This window comes from Macrobrachium rosenbergii, chromosome 5, assembly GCF_040412425.1.
Source record: "Macrobrachium rosenbergii isolate ZJJX-2024 chromosome 5, ASM4041242v1, whole genome shotgun sequence".
Classification (NCBI taxonomy): domain Eukaryota; kingdom Metazoa; phylum Arthropoda; class Malacostraca; order Decapoda; family Palaemonidae; genus Macrobrachium; species Macrobrachium rosenbergii.
In genome coordinates this window covers 34981971-35005489 of record NC_089745.1, presented here as the reverse complement: position 1 = coordinate 35005489, position 23519 = coordinate 34981971, and the positions used below count along the sequence as shown (strand labels likewise).

The 23519-nt window shown below is 37.9% G+C and overlaps 1 protein-coding gene across 2 annotated transcripts in view; it reads left to right on the top strand.

Moving 5' to 3' along the window:
* LOC136838647 (uncharacterized) overlaps positions 1-12793 on the top strand; it is a 220944-nt gene extending 208151 nt beyond the window's left edge. For both annotated transcript variants that reach the window (XM_067103958.1, XM_067103959.1), the window contains 2 exons: positions 2401-3608; positions 11826-12793. In XM_067103958.1, coding sequence (XP_066960059.1) covers positions 2406-3608; positions 11826-12485 — 1863 coding nt within the window. In that variant the 5' untranslated portion in view covers positions 2401-2405 and the 3' untranslated portion in view covers positions 12486-12793. The remainder of the gene's footprint in view (positions 1-2400; positions 3609-11825) is intronic.
* The last annotated feature ends 10726 nt before the right edge of the window (positions 12794-23519 follow it).

The following is a 23519-nucleotide window of genomic DNA, read 5'->3' as shown; positions in this document are numbered from 1 at the left end:
CATGCAGTGAGACTGATCATCTAAGCTGGTTTGTTGATGACCTCTGGCAAATAGCCAATGAATCTGAATTCCTTTGCTGTTGAAAATGACCAATTCTCCTTTGGTACCTGCTGCAAGAGCGCATAGCCTTACCAACCATCCTCTGCTTAACCATTGCTTTTAAACGTGGTAATATTTATAAAACTTGCAAAAACGGCTTGAACTACCACATTCGGGAAATACCACGGAGAAGCTTAGACAACATTACGTGCTGAGATTGACCTGCCTCAGAAGCGATGATTAAAACATTTAATATATATTGCCTTATCCAGACATATAGATCCTGAATACCGGGCTTCCTTTTAATCCAATTAAGAATCCGCAGAGTGAGCAGAATAGTTTTTAGGTGAAAATTGAAAAAGATCATATTCAACATCAATTCATTTATCACCGGCCTAATTACAAACCACCATTTCCTCTACATTCATCTATCCGTAGGTAATTTCTGCTGTTAGTTACTTAGTTGTTACCTTCTTTTAAGAAACTCAAATAACCAAATACTTTCATCGGTTATAGTGTCACCCGCAGTCGAAGATTGAGATTGGTTGTTGGGATACGCACACACACGCGAATCTTTTTTATATTCACAGATATTAAGCTACAAATAATCGTTTTCTATCGAATTCTAGATACCTTGGAAATAACTTACACCCTTAGGTGTAAGTCATTCCCAAGGTACAGTGAATTCGATGTTAAACGGTTACTTGTGGCTTGATGTATATACAGGTTATATAACAATAAATCTTCAGGTTAACACCAGAACACTGAAATATAACGCAATAGCTCAACTGCAAAGTACGGATTTCAGTTTCACCCGATCTGTCACGGCAGGGAGATGTTTAGCAACATCTGAACTCTGTCAGTGTTGCATTTTCAAGAACCCTTTGCTTTATTGATGATGGATTTCTGACAAATAACCTTACACAAATGCTATTCGGATATGTTTAACATATACAGATTTGAATTAGATTACATTTTTATTGAGAGATATCTACCTGCTTGTTGATTGATTGATTGATTGATTATGAAATTTAGGTCTTGAAGACCAAGCTATATATATATATATATATATATATATATATATATATATATATATATATATAGAGAGAGAGAGAGAGAGAGAGAGAGAGAGAGAGAGAGAGAGAGAGAGAGAGAGATATTTGTGTTGTATATGTGTGTATGGAGAGAGAAAAAGAAAGTGAGTGAGAAAGACAGCTAGAGGGGAGGAGTAGATATGTTTCAAATAAAAAGAGAGGTTGAAAATATGATTTGGCAAGTCGTTCTGTTTAAAGAGTTTTGCGTTTTTTACAGATCAGTTCGTTTGCAGCGCTTGTGAAGGCTGAAATTGAAACTACTTGTTTGGTTGAATACCGTAGATTTAAGGAGCTATATATGTGTGTATGTATGTGTGTGTGTGTGAAAGACAAACACTAGAGTGCTGCGTGGCCTTTCGACTGTCGTCCTTTACTTAGCAGACTGCTAAGTAAAGGACGACAGTCGAAAGGCCTCAGCACTTCAGTGTTTCTCTTCCCTTCATGGATTTTGTCTTCTATATATATATATATATATATATATATATATATATATATATATATATATATATATATATATATAGCATTCATTCTCCTATACGTTTCTGTATCATTGATTTCATGTTTTTCGCAGAGTGTGTAAACCATTTCTTGATCTGTTAACGCTCACATTTTGTATTGTTGTGAACCCGACAGCTATGAAACGTCCGTAGAATGTTTTTACCAAACCTTTATATCTAACTAGGGCAGAAGATGCTCCTTCGCCCTCAGCTGTTTGTACATGCACACTTTGCCCCCTCTTTTCAGTGACAAAGACAGAAAAAGCATTCATTGCTTACAGTCCAAGAACTACTGTGGGTTTTGTCATGTGAATAAAAGTTTTGACGAGATGCTGTAGCTTTTAGGTCATTTTGGTGCTAATTGTGTGCGATTTCCGTTGGTGTCACCTGTTGTAGATATTATGTGTGAATAAAGTGTCACCAGTAGCCGGTAATGGAGTGACTGTTGATGGCTTTAAGTACTATCACTAAGTCGTCTTAATTTGCATGTATTATTATCGCGTCGCGTAAGTGGTGATCCAAATGCAGAGTGTATGTAGTTTCTTTTATAATAATAATAATAATAATAATAATAATAATAATAATGATGATGATGATGATTATTTTGTTGTTGTTGTTGTTGTTGGCCTAATTATAAAATGCTTACTTTGGTAAGGTTTGAATTATGGTGTTTGTTCTTCAGACATATTCAGTCTGGAACTTATCATAAGAACGTTCCTGTTGTCCCAGAATTGATAGATCTCTTGCTAACGTCATTTTTCTTTCCCCAGGAGGCATGATCGTGACGCCCACGTACAGTCGTGAGATGGGCGAGGGCGGTCGCCTGCTGCCCGCCGCCCGTGTCCCAACTTTAGGTTTGCCAGACCCCAACCCGGCACCTACTTACAAGTCTGACGTGGGCGTTTTCAAAACGGCAGCGATGGGCGTGAGCGGCGCTTACGACCATAACAAGAATACTTTGAGTGATAAAGAGGGCGGGTCGGGAGGTTCGCTTGGAGGTCACCCACTGAGTCACCAACTGCCGGCATTCACCGCCCCCTGGTTGGCTGAAGTTGCTCACATTACCCCAGCCCGCCCATCGGACCACCTGGCCTACCCACAGCCCCCGCCCATTCCTGATTATTACCCTCATTACCCCACACTCCCACACAGACCAACAGGGTACTATCACCACCACTTCCTCCCTCCAGGAGCACCCCCACATTTCATGAGGGATTACCCGAGACACGCCCCTAGACCATATCCACCTCTCGATCCAAGGCCATCTTTAGAAAGACCAACACCTGTCTCAGGAGCTCCCTCTCTTGGTAGGCCCTTGGGGCCGCCACCTCTTCGGGGCATCCATCCTGATCCAAGAGACCTGAGAGATGTCCCTCCCAGTAAAATGCGACCCAGACCTCCCGACCTGACGCTCCCTAGTAGTCCAGGGGCGTCGTCTGGTGAGCCCTCTCCCCGGGGGCCTCATGGCGAGCCAAGCCCTAAACGAAGATCAGGGTCAGGATCGTTCCCAATGCCAGCACCTCGCTCCCCACGCGCTGGACATAGGGCGCCTCCTGGGTCGTCTTTGTCGGTGCCGGGAGTGGGCGGGGTGACGACCTCTTCGCCGGGGATCCTGGCCACTGCCCCCACCACCACTCAGTCTCGTCCTTCAGCATCAGGCCCTATTCTGTCAGCCCCTGTCCCAAACCCTGATACTACACAGCCCAGCACTTCGGCTTCACCAACTGCCTCGTCGGCAGGGCACGAGGAAAATCGTCCTTCATCTCCTTACCACGCCCACTTTGCTCGCGGTGCCCTCGTCACGGTGGGCACCAGTGTCAGAAGGGTGGAGGACCTTGAAACACGTGATTTCCTAGAGGCTGCAAGAGAAGCCGAAGACCTCAAGCTAGACCCGTCAACGGTGGCCGCCATAATTAGCACCCCGAGCAATCCTTCCTCGTCTACTATAACATTCATCTTCCCATCAAGAAACACCCAGGTAAGAATCACGTCTTGGTTGTCACCTGTTTCACTGGTATGTCAATTTTGCTCCTGAAACGAAAGCAGAGGAACATTAAAGTCATTAGGCTGCTGGTCGGTAATGTTAAAGTTCGCCTTTCTTCAATTTCTTCCTACCCTAGTTGCATAATAGTGTACATGATGGTTAAACTCACATCGTTATATCATTGCCGAAAAAATATAGAATTGTTATCACGGAGGTATGACAGTACCCATTTCCCGACACGTACATACAGAAACACACGCGCACACTTACCCGTTTCAGGCAACTCGTATTAACAAGAAAAGTAAAAGTGAAAATTGTATCGATAAGAATCCAGTTAGACGCTTCCATGCCTAATAAAATGGCAAAAAGCGGAAGAATTGACATCACGACCAAATGAGCGGAATTCCTGGTCTATTTTAAAATAGTCGTAAATGCTGAATAAATAAATGGTAAGCTGGTCAGCTAAACTGCATGCCAAGCAAGGTAAAGGATGTTGTTCCTGTGAAAGGTCAAATTGTTACGTAATAAATAAACTGAAGTGTTTTAGCACTGAAGTTGCCTGAGGCTTATTACTGACTTCATGAACATCAAGGAATAATTATTGCACCAAGTTTACTGTAGCTTCAACATTTCCTTAAACCTTTATTTTATTGTAAAGAAATCTCATTTTTCCTTTTGCTTCAATGCACAAGGTACAGTATACGCTGAAAAACTAAAAATGATAAATAATTTGAACTTTTATGCATGGGATAATAATTAGTCAAATTTCATTACTTCATATCGTAGAATGTCCATATGGTTTTGTGTATGGGCATTTGCACTGAAGGGGAAGAGAATTACAAGAAATACCAAGAAACATGGATAAATTGCAACGAATGATAAGATATAATAAGAATATTGTACGAAAGCTTAAAGATGTATGTTTACGGAAATATTTCAACGTCATTCATCAGCGCATTAACGCCGGAATGGAGGAAAATATAAGCTAAATTAGACTGCTCGTCTGAAGGATCGCCTATCTCCAATTCTCTTTTTTAATCCTTCGTAAATTCTATGCCCTCATCATTATTTTGCCCTCTTCTTGACATGTGCGTAAATATGATATAATCAGGCGAAGTGGTCTTTTTTTTTTATTTTGGAAACAGCACTGATTGCAATTAGGATCTCATGGCACTAAAGAGAAACAGACTGGCAATTGTTGGGTGTGGGTGCTCGGCGTTTGCTTGGAACGTTAGGCTACGCATTTGCAGTGCAACTTAAATTTTATCAACCGCCTTCCTATAATCGCCTCTGTGTTCGTTGAATGCTTTGTATAGTTACTGACAAAGTCCGCTGAATGTCTCGTAAATAGCTGGTTGGCGTTGACATCTGTAATGCGGAGAACAGAGCTTGGCATTAACCCCCTTCACTCGCAATTTAGATGCCGCAGGGGTGGAGTTTAGAGCCACGCCTCCTCAACAGTTCAGAGAACTATTTTTATTCTAGTCCCTCCTCCCTATTTCAAACGTCCCCCTCCCCCCCTCGTCTCCCTTTGTTTTCAACACATTTCAAATTATTTTACGAAGATGCATTTCCAAAGGTCAGAATTTATCCCCCGCCAGAGGCAGTGCAATGTAATATTTATTTATTTTTCTTCCCCCATGATTTTTGCCTCGCCCGAAGGTGCCAGTAGAACTAATTATCTTATTCTTTAGAACTCTTTTATGGTGGGAGGTATTCCACATATATCAAATATATTTACATTATGTTGTCGACACAATATGGCGGAAAGCAATAACGTAGTACCCGATGAAGTCCGACGTGAAAGACTATTACTGGTTTTCTCCCAAAATCTTTTATCAATTGGAGTGTTGAATGGCCTCAGATTTGTCGACGACTGACTTGTGTCAAGGAACCAAATGTTACGGCCTTATAATTACGAAAAGCAAAATGGGCTTAGAGGTCATTTCAGGACTTGCATGGAAGGAGACTTTCACTGCATTTTATAATTAATTCCCTTTGAAATATAATCATTTGATGCTGACAATCGAATTTTAAAACAGCCCCAAAAAAAACTTTTTTTGGGAGAGCTTTAAAAATTGACCAAGTTTGATGCCTCCAGTTCCCGTGAATATATACCAGATTTGATGACAAATCTTAATGTTAAAAATAGTCGGTTTTACGTTAATAATTTCGATATTTCCATTATCTTATATTTTCAAATAAAACTTAATATTGGGTTCAAATTTTCCTGTCATGGTGTTGCTCAGCCTGGGAACGTAGTGAAAATTGGAATCTGATTTCCACGACTTGTCAGTGGGTTTCAGTCATGATGAAAACTTAGCCGTTTTTAAACTTAGTTTTTTTTTTCAGATCTGTAGGTCAGGAACAAACAACAGAAGATACAGATACTTGTTATGGGAATGTACCGTTAATAACGATCGGGCAGCAGCAGTTTTGTTAATACGTCTCCGAATTTCGAGCTTTTCATTAATCTTACCGGCTGTCAGACGTGTCGCTATGTATGGTATTCACTTAAAGATTATTTTTATGTTGATGCCAAGTTATTTGCCGTTTCCTTTCGATAAACATCGGGAGTAGAAAATGAAACCGCACTCAAGCGTTAAGAGCCCTATCATGCCTAGATAATGAAGGTCCAAATGTGGAATAATATTTCATTGCTCTGTAGGGGACAAGGCGTGCTTATTCATGTTATTTACTAAACTTTTTACGTTAATTAATTCTTGAATAAAGAAATTATGCTTTCTTCATTTGTAGCAGTTTTTCTTATAAAGAGGGAGGAAAACTAGTGCAAAAATACGTCAGAGAAAATACAACGTTTACGACTTTCAAGGGGTAACTAACGATTTCATAGATATCACACTATCGATACAGAATATATGGGGGAAGAGAGCTTTTGATTTTATTATTATTATTCAGCCTATGGAAGCCTCTATAGCTAGACAGTGGTAATCACCCGAATGTAAGGCACTGGTGAAATGCCCCAAGGACTGCGATTACGTGAATGTGTTGCCATATGCTTTGCTGCTTTTCACAATCCAGTATTGGAGTTTGTGCCTCTTGCTCTTCGAGTTTGTGCCCTCTGTACCTCTTGCTCTTAATATTTCAATATGCATGTATGAGGTACTATGTTTACTGCAGGTTATTATTTTTTTTCTTTCGAATGGTACCAGAAAGCTATAATTTTGTTAACGAGGATAGCACTTAACGTTGGTATTAAGTCTGGTACAGAAATAAGTTAGAAAAAGTTTACAAACTAATCTATCGAACGAAGTTTTCGTGCCGAGTAAACCGACGCCAGTTAGCCGTCTATGGTTTTGAGACAAAACAGAATTGGGGATTTAATTTTAGCATAAAATTCTGGACCACTATTTCAGTTTAGCCTAAAATCGTCCAGGAATGTGCTGACTGCCTTTGAAATTTAACCGTAGATGTACATACAAGAAAGTACAAAATTCTTATCTTCCTGTAGGCTAAAAACTCAAGGAAAGAAAGAAATAATGATTCCCTAAGTCCACCATAGAATAATCTTCTCAGCGCTTTTCGGGTTTGTGTACGTCGTTTGGCGCAGAACAGTTTGTCCACCTTACCATGGTATTTCATCAAAATTGTAAATTATATAGAGTTTAAATGCCATCTTAGGTACCGAAGACGAGGAATGTTTAATCTTCCCTGCACAGTGAAAGCACTGATCAAAAAATTTCATGTTCGACCAGATCATAATTCAAGCATCGCACGCCCATTGACTGAATACGATTATGCAAATGCATTGGGAGTATTAACATATTCACTGTAACACATTCATGTGTACTTTGCTTAGAGTATGTGTGCGCATGGTCATTCCTCAATCACTAGCACAGACGCTTGTAAACAAGCAGGCTTTATATGGTAAGCAGCTCATCTATTCTGTTAGTAAATATGTCATAATCAATATCAGTTATCTGAAATTTTAGTGGAGCTAGACTAATTCTCGAAAAGGGATTGTACATCACACAACTATTCATATATATGTATTTTTATTTTACCAAGCTGAGATCCTTCGATGTTTGGTCTTCTTGTACACAAATTTATTTATAAACTCTCCCCCCCTCTCTCTCTCTCTCTCTCTCTCTCTCTCTCTCTCTCTCTCTCTCTCTCTCTCTCTCTCACACACACACAGAACCGCAAAATATATTAATTATGTATAGAGAGAGAGGTTAATATTACTGTAGATGAACTTCAAACAGAATTAAACTCAAGCGCACGCACACAACTCTTTATATTGTTCATATTCAGGTTGGAGATCCTAACAATTAAGTTTTATTTGCAATGCAGTCTGATCCTCTACCTAAAAAGATTTAGTTTACATGTAGATATGCGTGTTATGCAGGGCACATTATCTCTCCCGTAAGGGTGCGTTCATTGATAAAATATCAGTAATAACACATATTCCAAACTGGTTTAGATCCGAGGCGTTTAAGAATCTGAAATAAAACCATTCTGTTAACCTTTGTTTTTCTTTCTTATAGTTTACGGGGCGGAGCTGAAACAGAAGTAACGGTTCAGAACCGCTGACAATATTGAAACCGCTTTTTAAGTGGAAGGGTTGTTTCTAAACGACACAGGCCTCTTGTGTTATAATGGGGTGCGGGGAGGGATGGGGGATTGCGGCTCTCATTGAAGTCCTTCTCAAGCCATCGAGATAGTTGCAGGTTCGTAAAAGTTGTATCTCCCCAACAGCGGGTATATTTATCCTCGCATCCCAAAACCAGACAGAGGGCGCGGGCCAGCTGTGCTCTTCAAACCGAGCTCAGGCCTGCCTTCGGCCAGCTTCTGTGGATGTCACTGCATCATTTGACGTCATGTCGGGATTGGGAACGAGTGATTGACCTCAGTCTCCGCAAGTGTCCGTTACTGTCCGTCTCACCTGGGTATATGATAACCGATGGCCTGTTTATACGCTCACCACCTTTAGCCAAAAAAGGCTGTCTGGGGCTGCAGACGACGTACGCGGCCGACGCCATTAGCATATTCATGAAGTCCCGAGTGCAGTTTGCAGTCCAGAGAGGAGGGCGATGTTGGGAGGGGTGTCTAGGAGTTGGAGAGGAAGAGGGTGTAGCGGATGGAAGAGGAGGGGATGAAGAGGGGAGTATCAGAAGAGGAGCATGGAATAAGATATGGGAGAGGATAGATAACAAGAACAACAAGCGAAAAGAGCGCGATGGACGACGAGAAGGCGAACATTTACGATGTACAGGGTGAAGGGAGTAAACTCTTTGTATAACAAAAATTAAAGCCATACATGGATAGCCGTAGATATGAACATCGATATGAAATATATTTCAACATAGGCTTTGTTCTATTGTATGTGTGCGTGTTTTGGGAGAGAGAGAGAGAGAGAGAGAGAGAGAGAGAGAGAGTTTGTAATGAAGGGGCGGGGGGCGAGAATGCTTGTGAGGGGAGGGGAGAGATAAAAGGGAAGGTGAAAGGGCAGACAAAAGATGAAGGTGGAGGAGGAAGACGATAAGATGGAGATAAATGAGGGTCGGAACGAAGAGAGGGGGTAGCAGTAGGGGAGCTAGGATGGGGGACGGGGGATTTGGGTGCTAAGCTTCAATACAAGGGATCGGCACAGGTGGGGTAGCACTACTTAACCCCCCATCCCTACCAAGACGCCATCTTCCCCGACCCCATCTCTTCTTCAACCATCCACGATCCACCTCCCAGCCTCCCAACCCACCCGTCCTAAACGCATCCTCATCAAACACACCTGTTGCATCTTACGTGCCCATGCAATCCCTCCCCCTCTCCCCTCGCCCTCTACGCCAAGATCTCTTTCTGTTGCATCATACACGTGTTCTTCGGTAGGGGTGTCGAATGGTTGAGGAACGCATTTTTATATTCTTCCTTTCATTCCATTTTTTCATTCATTATTCATTTGACGTGTTGGGACGAAGTCTTTTTTTTATCATTTCCTCATTTCTTTGGACTGAATGATCCTTTCATCTGGTGAATTTAGGTGTCGACACAGTGAACGATTTCATACGTGTGAGTTTCCATCTGGCAAATTCATCCTTGATTTAAATCAGCTTTTTATATGAAGGTTACCTATGTGTGTATGTACTGTATATACTGTATGTGCGTTCGTGAAGATAGCCTTTATCAGTGACGTCATTGCTATCCTGGGAATAATCTGTTGATGCATTCCCTGCCGGTAAACAGTCAAGCCGTGAACTGAGGGACGGTTGTCTAGAAGAATATGACCAAAATGAGGCCTTTGATGGGACTAGCCACCTGTCCGATGCAAATGAGAAAAAGCTGTCACACTAGTCATTTAATTGAAGCATGCAGTCTTGCCCAAGGCACCGAGGAATTTTGGCCGCATCGGTAGTGCCGCTAATGACTGCTGGTGGTGGAAGAGGCAGCGGTAGTAGTAGGAGCAGTAGTACTTGTAGTAATGGCAGCTGTTGTGTAATAGGTATTTATAGAAGTTGACGGAGAAGTAGTATTGCCTTAGGGGATACTACGGCCAGGGACCCTTTATGGTCTTAACCCTCAATAGCAGGTTTGTCCTGATTGGCAGGTAACCGGTGGTCTGGCGGGGCAGGGCGGCGGTGAGACACAAGAATGGTTGGCGGTTCTTTGAATGGCGCTGAAAGGCAGAGCTTCGACGTTTTCATTTTATTTTGTGGGTTTCTGAGAATGAAAAAATAAATTATGATGCCGTTGTCAATAAAATTGTTAGCTTAAGTTAATTCCAGTTTCTGTCTTATTCTAATTTTGTGTCATGTTCTGTGGCTAGTTTGTGATGTCAGCCTTATTTAGTACATTTAGTTTGGCTACTACCATTTCAGTGAATTACAATACATTATAAATTGTGTACGTTGAACAAAACAGGCATGGTGCTTATTTCTTGTGCTCTTTTATTATGAATTACAGCGCTATTTTTTCAGGTTTTATATTTCCATAGCATTTGAATTCACATGGATGATTTATTTGTGAACATCTGCAGGCGAATTGATGGCTCTCTCTCTCTCTCTCTCTCTCTCTCTCTCTCTCTCTCTCTCTCTCTCTCTCTCTATATATATATATATATATATATATATATATATATATATATATATATATATATATATATATATATATATATGTGTGTGTGTGTGTGTATACACATATATGTGTGTATGAGAATTTTTATCACATCACCATGACATTTTTATGATTTACAAATATTAAGGTACAAATGTTTGATATCCAATTCGCTCTACGTCAGAAATAACGCCGAAGGGGAACTAGAACTGATAAGTGGTTCGATCTCCCGACAGTGACAACCTCCGACTTCAGTGACGAGTGTTTTACCACTGGGTAATCAAGAGACCCCAGTGGCAAAACACTCGTCGCTGAAGTCGGACTTGTCACTATCGGGAGTTCGAATGACATCAGTTATAGTTCCCTTCAATGTTATTTCCAAGGTAGAGCGAATTGATATTCAACGAAATGTTTAGCTTAATATTGCATGTATATGTGTATATATATATATATATATATATATATATATATATATATATATATATATATATATATATATATATGTATATTTATACATATACATACATATCATATATATATATATATATATATATATATATATATATATAGGTAGATAATGAAATACTAATAATAATTATTCCGGCATTCTTCCACTATCTTAGCATTATACTATATAACTGTATATTTTAAGAAAAAGGAAAATGTAACCCTGACAACATTCAGATATTCGGTAGTCAAGTATTTACTGAATGTTAAAAGTTATTCTAGCTATCTCATATATATATATATATATATATATATATATATATATATATATATATATATATATATATATATATATAGTTACATTTAATATATATAAATTTATTTACAGTGTTATTTACCTGACATTAATGATCTTTTTACTTCTTTTTTACTCTTAAAACTTTTAAGAATGATCTGTTATTATAAACAGAATTTTTATATTTTCCCTGCAATTATGCTCATTTTCAAGAATACTGAAATTGAAATTGATATTTTTATCACGAACTTTATCTACTTTCTTAATACTTGAGTGTTATTTGTGTGACTTAACGTTAATGCTGTTGCTATTCACAATGCAATGTGCTTCAGCATGTGAAAATGAATTCCTGACTCAGGCTTTCCATGGCGTTACATATAATAGATGTCGTTTGATTTCAGGTTTCTGTGGAGGCTTCTCTGGATCACCCCTTCTTCGTGTTCCATTGCGGCTGGTCATCTTGCAGCCCAGAGCTCACAGAAAAGAAGTACGACTTGAAAGTGCGCAAACTCCAAGTGGGAGACGTGTGCGTGTCGCTCACCAAAAAAGTGCCAGAACCTCAGCCACCTCAACCTAGCAACCTCCCAACGCTTCCTCCACCTCCACCTGCCACGACTGCTTCTCCTGCTTCTCCAGCAGCGGTAGCTGGGCCGTCGTCTGCCGTGGCCTCAGGGTCAGGAGGTTCTTCAGGTGTACCCGACTCAGTGCCATCGACGACAACTGCCGATTCAGTCAGTCAACCTTCTACCTCCTCCTCTTCCTCCTCCAACTCCTCTGCCTCCCCCACGCACAAGCACCAGCCGCAACAACTTTCTCCAACCGGAAGTAAAGTGGGCGCTCCAGCGACCACCACCAAAGGCAGCGGCAGCCAGCCTCTACCGCCGCTGCCTGGAGAGGCGTCTATATCATCTTCGTCCTCTACCCCAGCCGCCAGCGGGATATGGAACAAGCCAGCGGCCATCAGAGGCTCCGAACGGCAGCATTCTAGCGATGAAGCCCAGAGGGACGAGAAAGACTCAGGGCGCAAGCGTCGGTGGTCTGATCCTGGTCAGGTCACCTGACGATACCCTGACCATGAACGGACATTAAATTTAACGTTATTTTGAAAACCAAAGTCCTCCTGAATTGGTTCGAATTACGTCTGTCAGATTTGAAAAATTTGAAATCTGAATACTGGCTTGAAAATGTATTCACATATCTGCTTACTCGTTTGACAATAAGGCAATTTTTAAAATTTGATTTTTTTCCAATGGGAATTCTTAAGTTATCATAATTCAACCTGTAAGCAGTAGGACATGGTTAATAGGTAACACGTAAATATTTAGAGAATTAGTTTATATTGATTTTTAATATACAAATATTTTCATCATCAGAGTGTTCAGTGTTCTTAAAACTTTTGTTCTCTCACTTTCTTGAATGTTGTTCTTGTTTCCACGTCTTTCAAAACTATTGTGATAAAAATAAAGATACATCAAATGCCGAGAAACCCCTGGGGTCGGTCTCTCTCTCTCTCTCTCTCTCTCTCTCTCTCTCTCTCTCTCTCTCTCTCTCTCTCTCTCTCTATATATATATATATATATATATATATATATATATATATATATATATATATATATATATATATATATATATATATATATATATATATATATATATATATATATATATAACATATATATTTATATATACAAACATATATATTTATATATATATATATATATATATATATATATATATATATATATATATATATATATATATATATATATATATATATATATATATATATATATATATATATATATATATATATATATATATATATATATATTCCGTGGATCAGTCTCTGAAAAAGTTTTACAAATTATATGAGTTCAACGGTCTCTTTAATGTGTTGATAACCAAATTATGAACATTTTTAAACAAAATTGAAAGTTTAAAGACTTTTGAAAAACCCGAAAAATACATAAAAGAATATTTGCAAATTTTGCTAACTTGAGACTTGTGTGGAAGATATTGACCGTTTTTATAATTTTTGATAATTTTCTTCCTGCGTTTTGAATAATTAGACACATTTTGTTTTCCCTCTTGAATTACTTTAGACAATATGCATAATGATATATCGTGTTCACATGTTCATAAATTATGTCAGATATTCGATATTGTAAATTATACCTTTTAGCTAGCAATCTCTCATTGCTAAACTCTCTCTCTCTCTCTCTCTCTCTCTCTCTCTCTCTCTCTCTCTCTCTCTCTCTCTCTCTCTCTCTCTCTGAAAGTTGATCGGAGAACTAATGCAGAGACTTGTTTCCCTTTGAACCCCAGCGGCGTTACTCGCAGCATTTTGAGCGATGGTCTTTCCATATGCTAGTGATAAAGTAGTGCGGTAGATTTGGTGTTTTTTCTAAACGTTTTGTGATAGAGAATAAGGCTCTTGAGTACTTTATGATCTAAATGGGCTCCCATCATTTTTGGCTGCGTTGGAATACCTGAATTCTCGCAATATTACCCAACCCCCTCCCCCAGTCCATCCCACCCTTCTTCCCTCCCGTATCTCACACACACATACACACGCACATAGCTCACATACATACCTGACCTCAGAGCTTCCACCAAAACATCAGAAAATCATTCAGTTTTCACAAGATTCCTTGGGTTTGGTAGACAGAATCTCGGACATTCGTGGACTCTGTGTTTCCCTCGTTTCATCTTGTGTAAAACGATGATTCGTACATGAGGGAACCGTTCAGGTGGGGAAACCATTGTAAACGGACTGCCGTTCTTAAGCGACAGGGCGCTTGGCTGCTCTGGTTGAATGTCTTGCATTGTCTAGATACAAAGGTGCTCGCTGAACTAAGAGAAGCAAGGTAATGTGTGTATTTTGTTAGCGGTAATTGTATTTTCTATTACGAATTTCCATGCCACTGAAAAAAAAAAGTGAAAAAAAAAAACAGAATTGGCACGTCATGAATGCCTTGCTAGCGACAACAGGGGAACCATGTAAATGCCTGTCAGACTCGAGATTCATGATAATTCTTGTAAAAATATCAGGCAAAGGAAATGGCGTAGTTATGCTCATTTTATTCAAAGCTTATGTTTAAATTTATTATTTATAGCCGTGAAGGCTGTAGAGTTCTGTGTAAGTTTCATTTCAAAAGTTACTTCGAATTTTGCACAGCACGTTTTAAGGACTTTAGTTGGCGTAGGTTTTCTAGGAAAAAATCAGTCCACGCAAGAGAGGGACACAACCTCACACTTTGCACTGCCTCCTCCAGTGAATATTTTTCCTTGATCTTCTTGTTTTATCTTGGCCGAGACCATGTATTATTTTCTAGTGTGAACGGGTGTGTCCAAAGCAAGATACAGTATTGTATTTCTAATGGCATCATGGTATTTTTACTATATCATGAAAACGTTGTTGGGGGAAAAAGGGTCTGCACGTGAAATATTGTTTCTGTCTGAAATATTGCTTGGAACCTTGCGAAGGCATTGTGGTTTTACCTAACCACTACGTCAGCTTCCTACTCGAGTCTCTTGGGGTTTTCAGTTTCAACAGGAAAATGCTGCAGATGTCTACGCTCGGAGAAGCGTGTTCCCCCCGAGCCACTTGTCCTTGTCTTCTCTTAGTAATAGTCGGGGTCTGGGAGATTATACCTGGCGGAGGGGAAATGCCATTCGAGCAATGTTCTTTACTCTGTACTTTATCGAATTATCGTGGGCATTGCATCGGGTGCAAGTCAAGAGATAAAAGATGAGGCTTGGGCGTGCACCTCATTATGCATGTGCGTTCTGTGTCGTGAAGGTTACAGAAGATACAAGGAAAACCGACAGTCGAAGAATTATTCACAACATACCAAATGTAGCAAGAATATCAAAGAAAGGGATTGTTTTATTTCTGCCCTGAGCTGCACTGCCGTGTTATGCTGGTTGGAAATGTGTTCGATCTTTACATTGTATTAAGTCATCCAAAATAGCTACTGGTGTATGCAAGTTGACTAGCTTTGGTATTATTATTTATATTCCGGAGATTATATATATATATATATATATATATATATATATATATATATATATATATATATATATATATATATATATATATGCATATATATATATGCATACATGCATATACATAGACCTTACCCACCATGAGCAGTTTCAAGATTAACTATTTTTGGGGCAGGATGTTTCCATGGTCATTTTATGATTTTTCTCAACAGTAGTCTTGTTTCCAGATGGTTACTGTAGCCATTGCAAGTCCAGTTATTAGAGTTGTGCATCTTCCTTTACTGGAATTCCGACCCTATCACTGACTGTTGTACCTGCTTGCCACAGGTAATAAAAAGAAGGTTCAAATTAAGGCAGATGTTGGAAGTTAAATAAAGGCACAAAATTTTGAGCTTATGTATTCTGGTAGTTTGAAGGATTTTACCTACGCGCTGTTGATGAGGATTTAAACTGCATCTAGACTAAATCTTCAGCTTAGATATTTCCTTCTCGCATTTCAAGGTTGAATATTAAGCTCTGTTTGTGCATAAAGTTTGCATGTTATGACTTGAGGTGCTTCTTTCACGGCATGGGAAACCTTCGATCAGTATCTCCATAGAGTGATGTTGCTAGTAGTGTTGTTGGGACGATACATCGCAACTGTACTGCTGTATACAATCCGTACGTGAATTATAGTCGGGCGTTTTTGTAGCACTATGAAATACAGCAGAGCTCCAGTGGTATTCCTTTATTATTGAGAGCTAGCGTTGAAGTGAACTTGATACTGATATCCGTCAGCTGTCTTAAATTTCCACAGACAGTTTTCAGGGAAATCTGGAAAGAAATCAAAGCCATCATTGGAAAAAATTCATCAAAGGCTTTCCGTGCACGACGAGCATTTTGCTAGTTTGTATTTTTTCATTACTTTACCAGAGCGTTCGTAAGCTTACGTGATGCTATATCTTTTTATCTCTTTAGGTCTTGAATGGGTATCAGGTGGAGCTGAGGTCTCATGTATGTGTGCATGTGCGTTTTTAGTAAGTGCATGAAGAGTTCAGCGTCGTGGAACGACTTCTTTGTGTTCGGAGGAATTCGTTAGTGGTAACCCTGCAGTGTGGAGAAGTGTTTGTTGTTATATAGAACTCTAGTTTTTATGGGTAGATAAATGAGTCTTGGGAAGGTATTGTATAAGGTTTACAGGTGAAATGTCGCTTGAATTAGACATTTCCTCCGGCACTGTATACTGTATGCAGTGAGAGTGTTGTTTTGGTGCAACATTACTGGCGTTTTCAAGGCTGTACTCTTCAGAAGGATAGAATGATTTCCGTCTGCATCACTTTTGACTGAATTTGCAATGACAGGGTAACTGTAGTTTGTGGAATGTTATATAGAAGAAGACTTTACATAAATTCTGTCTATTTGACGTAAAATAAGGGTGATATATAAGGTGTGATTCGAGATTTGTTATTAGGCGTTGTAACTTATAAAAGCCAGGATATGCTGGTATTCCGTGGCAAGCTACGGATTTGTATAGTTGTCACTAACTGTGGGGAGCACTTGGAAGGCCCTCGGTATATGCCCGGTTATTTACTTCCCCTCCTTTAAAATGCCTTTCGGCATTATCTCTGTTTATTTCTTGAAGCAAACCTATTTAACCTTTCCTGAGGTTTGCTTGAAGTCTATAAAAGACATCTCTTGTCAACATGTGCAGTTAATAGTAAGTGAGGTTGAAGATTTCTCCTTGTTGTTGCTATGACTAATCCTTTGTTTATTTACAGTTTTTTTTTCTGTAGATGATATGTTGCTGAAGTAGAGGCTATGTACAATATGGGAACAGTATTGTTGAAAAATTTGATAATAGGAACTGAAAATTTTGTCTGATTTGTTGAATCATTAGTTACATCTTCTGTTAATAGTTGATATTAATGAAAATAGGTCTGTCGCAAATTCCATGAAGATCTAGAATCTTTGTGTAATATTTAATTGGCTTTTGGTATTTTTTTTTCTTTTAAGGCACTGTTCTTAGCTTTCCGAAATCACACTGAAACCATTGCTACATTATTTGTAAGTGCAACATTGTTGAAGTGATTTTAATGTGTCTAAGGATGATCCCTTCTCTCTGCCCCTCCCTGCAGAAATCATTGATGATGATAATTCCATGATGAAGTACAATCTCTGTATGTTTACCTTTTGTTCACTCATAGACACAGTCGAGAAAAAGGAAATAATCACATTGATGTCTAGCCATTCAGTATGTTAAGTCATTTGTAAATGATGCTTTTTTATCACTAATTATCAGATTGGTGTCTAGCTGATCACGCAGTCTGTGGAGTAAAACCTCCTTGAGCAGTTCTGCAAACTGTAAGGTTTAATACCATCGAGAGTTGTTGAAGTACTTCATATATGATCACTTATTTAGGTCACTAGTGAAGCACACTAATGTTAGTTTTCTTTTTCAGATAAAAAGTTTTCCTATTTCTACATGAGAAGAGATAGAAATTTAAACTGAAGTCTTGCTTTCCTCATAGTGTAGATCAGCTCTCAAATTCAGAGTTGCACCGTGGCCACTTGAAAGTACAATGTATATATGGTTAGAAATCAGACTCCATGTTACTATTAAGTAGATTCTTCCAACTAACGTTAGAGTCAGATCTCGTCTGTAAATACGGAAATTGGAATCTCACTTTTTCATGATTGGTCATTTGTCCAAAGTGAAAATGGTATCAATAACATTTCAAAATTTTCTTATTATATCATTCGTCTGATAGACGAAATCTTTCATCATAGAAAAAGGAAAACCCCATTATTTTCCTGTGATAAATAAATTTGAAACAACAGAATTTTTGATAAAGGGGCTATGGGTTATCTCTAGCACCCTCTCTCCGTCATTCTTATTGGAAAATTTAGTGCTTTAACAACGCCTTAACACTGGGAACCTTTTGGAGTGTCATGATTATATATATATATATATATATATATATATATATATATATATATATATATATATATATATATATATATATATATATATATATATTTGTCGTTACGTAATGTGGTTAGTTAGGAATACATTTGTACTATTCAGGTCACAGTAGTCAGCTAGAAGCCGTATGATAGTTCAGAACTGCTGTACGTTACAATGAACAATTAAATTTATTGTCCCCATCTGCCTTTAAGGTCCCCTATACACATCACCCTCTGTAATGGCATTTATACTTACCTCCTGTAACTATGTTTTGATCGTCCCCCGTAAGTTTGGGACGTTAATATTGATAATGATGATGATTTTTGTAGATAACTGTTAGCGATATTGAAAACACAATCCCTTTACGAAACACAAATGCGTGGTTGCATCCACTCTCGATCTTCAACAGTGGTCCACATTGGGACATGATGTGTGCAAGTTTTTGTGTTTTACTCTATACCAAATGCAGTGTTAAAAAATTGCCGAGTTTTGAACAGATTTGATTTTGTATCATAACACACCAGTTTTGCATAGTCAGTGGTTATTTCTTTTTGTCTGTATTAATATAATTGAGCAGATATTGATTGTGTGGTTTGAAAGAATAGATTAATGGTAAATGCAGTTAAACTGATAAGTTATGTGCAACAGGGAAGATGTCAATGTATTGTAAGTGGTCATAACAAGGACTTAGCTATAATGTGCTTCGCCATAGTTTAAATGAGACTTTAACTTGTCGTTGATTGCCCATGATCTTCGATGTATGTGCCAACAGGTTTTTTTTTTAGAGCTTTTACCATTTCATGATTCTTAAAGTGCCAATATGACTTTCCATATCATAGATATCCTTTAGATAATAAGACAAGTATGTGTTGAAAGCAGTCTCCTCCAGTGTTTCATTCAAGACATTGAAGGAGAGTCAGTCTGGTGAAGCCATTAATCTGATAAGTTGTAGATCTATGAATTACTGTTGTAGTTGCCTTTTTTTTTATATTTAAACATACAATTTATCTCCCCTGGTTTAGTACAGGAAAAACTAGCAGCGGTATTTTGCATATTTCATAAGAAATATAGTGTCCTGGTGAAGCTTTGTGCATTCTTTCAGAATTTTGTATTTGTCTTTAGAGCATCAGTGCTTAAGAGCAGAATCGAATGAAACATTTGAACAGTAAAGCTATTCTTGAAGGTATAGGAAAAAATGCATTCCCCTTTAGTAAATTATCATGGAGAAACATATGGTATGGTGTCAGATAATGGAAAACCCTAACATTTCACATTATTTTCAATTGAGACGCCGAGTTTCTTAGAAGTACCAGCCTAATAGCACCCCAAAAGGAGGAAAGCTTGGATGAATGAGCTTAGAGTAGGCTATGGTCCAGAAAAATCTCCTGATGCACAATGTGCTTACGCAAAATTTTTTATTCCATTTTCTTTGCAGTTTGAATATTAGGCGTAATATGGATGGATCTTTGAAAATGTAGTCAGAGGATAATCTATCCCGCCAGTTAAAGGAAATAGTGGAAGAGAACGCAGTTTGCTCTCTCTCTCTCTCTCTCTCTCTCTCTCTCTCTCTCTCTATATATATATATATATATATATATATATATATATATATATATATATGTGTGTGTGTGTGTGTGTGTGTGTGCGTGTGTATGTGTGTATGTATGTATATATAAAACATTAAGCTGCAGATGTCGTTTAATATCGAATTCGCTCTAACTCAAAAATAATACCTAAAGGGAATTATAATTGATAAGTGGTTTGTCACCTCACAGGATCGAACTGCCGAACAATTGGAAAACGAACCACTTATCAGTTATAATTACTCTCCTTTGGTATTATTTCCGAGGTAGAGCGAATTGGATAATAAACGACATATGTAGCTTAATGTTTGTGTACATACAATCAAGGTGATGTGATAAAACTTCATTTATGCACAACACTATATATATATATATATATATATATATATATATATATATATATATATATATATATATATACATACATACATACATACATACATACATACATACATACATACATACATACATACATACATACACAACATATATGACTGAAAATTTTTCTAAAACAATTCCATCAAATTATGTATATATATATATATATATATATATATATATATATATATATATATGTGTGTGTGTGTGTGTGTGTGTGTGTGTGTGTGTGTGTGTGTGTAAATAAAGACAAAATCCACGAAGGAAAGAGAAACAATGAGTGCTGCAAGGCCTTTCGACTTACATAGTCCTTTACTTACAGTCTGCTAAGTAAAGGACTATAAATGGAAAGGCCTTGCAGCACTCCAGTGTTTCTCTTTCCCTCATGGGTTTTGTCTTTATTCATATATTCATCGCGTTCCATATTTTCTTGATTCAGTAATACATTGTGTGTGAATCAATTTTTTTTTGGTCGTAGGTATTGACAATGCCATCTAGTGAGAGATCTAACGATTATAGTGAAACTGGAGTCCGAGTTCCCGGTGTTACAGTGTTCAATCAATGCCTTCATTACTGAGAATAGTGTATTTTTGCACGCCGGTGCAGTCTGATCGAGGCTATAGTGAACGTTGTGCTGCCTGTCTGTTATGAAATTGAAGTTATCATTTGTTTTATAATTGGTCGTTGTTACCGTAAATACGCATATCATGTGCTGGTTAGCCTATGGTGCGCCAAGACTGGGTCAGGACGTGTCTTTGGATTCCGGAATTCACTCAGTGAGGCCTAATCATTTTACTTGTTATTTTCCATTAAAAATAAGTTAGAAATCCCTGCCTTCTTTTCGTGAAAAATGGACTTGGATTCAGGTGAGGCCTCTTGACTGTAATATCCAAGACGAGACCAAACTATAACTAAGGTTAAGTCGACTTCATTCGGTGACTGTAATTTAATGTACTGGCCATTTTCTAGACACCATAAAGGCCTATTAGATAAATAAAGATAACACAGCTGGGGCTGGAGTCAAGACTTGAATATGACTTTGGCTAGACTCCAACCAGCCATCTCCATTTGACTAGCATCTCCCCTTTTGTGAAGTCTAAAGGATTTTCATTATGTATCCAGGTTCATTTTTCCCGAAAAGAAAGCTTTGATTTCTTTTACAACCAGCAGTTACGGTATTCCCACTTTATTATAACCTAACTAATAACACATTTTTTTAACACTGGAATAGTTTAAACCCATTCACTGGATAACTTTCAAATTGAGCTTTAAGTAGAGTATCGGTAACACATTGTACCCCAAAATTAGGTCCATCCCTGCAAAATGCAACTCCTTTTTGGTGTACATTAATTGGTTAGTCTTTGTCATTTGCTGTTTTCCATGACTTCATGGAGCATTTTTTGCAGAGACGTTTCTTGCCTAAATTAAAAGCTTAACTCCTTATGACAGTGAGTCTCCAAGTTTGTTACGAAGTAACATTACAGTACTAGAATTCTAGGAAATAAGCAGTAGGGTTTCATTCATAAATATTGCATTGATTTGTCATGATGTCATGTTGCACTGCCCAGTAACAAAGGTCTTTAATTTTCCGTACTGCAGAGCTTTGGAAGAATATTCCTGGCAATGTAATGAATACTGATGCTTGTGAGAGTATGGTAAAGTCTGTAATGTTACAGGTCTTGCTTTATCTTGCCAGTTATTTATAACATCATGGTATGAGTAGATGTTTTGTTTATTCATCATTTATTTATTCATCAGTTGTCTTTCGTAACTATTTTTTTTTTTGCACATGGATGATCTGGTCTTCAGAGGTTTGCTTTGCAAATTCATTGATATTGGGCTTACCCCTTCAGAATGTGGGATTATGTGTATTATCATCATTCTCATTTTACTGAAATTGGCACATAGCCTGTACCAGTTTTTTTTTATTAACATTATAATGTAAATATTACCATGAAAAGCTTTAGCCTACTGTTTTTACTTTTTTGCAGTTGACAAGTCATTAGGGACATGTTGAGCAAATTAATGCTTTTATTTCAAGTGTCATATGACTTAATTTGGCCACTTTTTGGTAATTATAACTTGCTAGCAACCTTAGTTTCATTTAATAGATACTAATTGGGAACACGTAATTACCAACCATGTTCTTTCATCATTTTGAGAAGAACAACTTTGTGCATAGAGGTGGAGTTGTTTTAGAAGTTACACAATATCCAAAGTCTTTTAGTTACTTAAATATTGGAACTGCATTCCAATTCAACAAGAATGAAAAGATGGAGAATAGGGAACACCAGAATGAATGTGTGGAATTGGAAGTAGGGTGGCAAGTCCGTTATCCAAATGAACAGCATATTTACCCTGATATTCACCTACATAGTCATGAACAAATAGTTTATGAGAAAAGTTCATCCCAGTAGCTTGTAAACAAAGGAATGAGTTATGTGAAAGAACATAGGTTATAGCCTATTTGGTTTGGATTCATAGGATATATACCTGTTTGGTCACAAGACAAAAGTATTGGATTTTTTGTAGTTTATAAATAGAACTCATTCTCAGGCCCTACAGTAGATATAGACTCTTTATTACAAGTTGGTGTAATTGATGGCATTACACTTTGGAAGTCATACATCATTTTTTATGAATGATTGGCAAAATGGTTCAGCAGGCAAATCTCCTAGTGTTTAATGTTACTTAAATCATTGTAACTGTAGTTCAGTATTATGAAGTAAGTTTTGTCTATTGTATTGAATAACTGCGCTGTTTTAGCATTTGAAGTTAGTGTAGGTTTTCCCCAGTGAACTGTAATCGTAAAGTTAATCCTAAAATGTCAGTTTTTACACAAAGGGAAGAAAAAATACTTTTCATGGTGATTTAGTAATGTATTCAGACTGAGTTTTGAGGAATGTAAGGGACAGTTTTAGCAGACTTTGTCTGTAACTATTCTCTGATGCTCCTTTTCCCCTAATTGTTGTACTGTTTTTTTTTTTTTTTTTTTTTTTTTTTTTTTTTTTTTTTTTTTTTTATGAATGCCAAGGCTCAACAATCCTGTACTTTGAAGCAAAAACATACTTATCTGTGTTAAATAATCGGTAGGGGAGGTGAAGTGTATGTGTGAATAATTTTATTTAATTCACAATTTGAGATTTACTTTCTTCACAATAGTTTTGAAATGTCCATACATT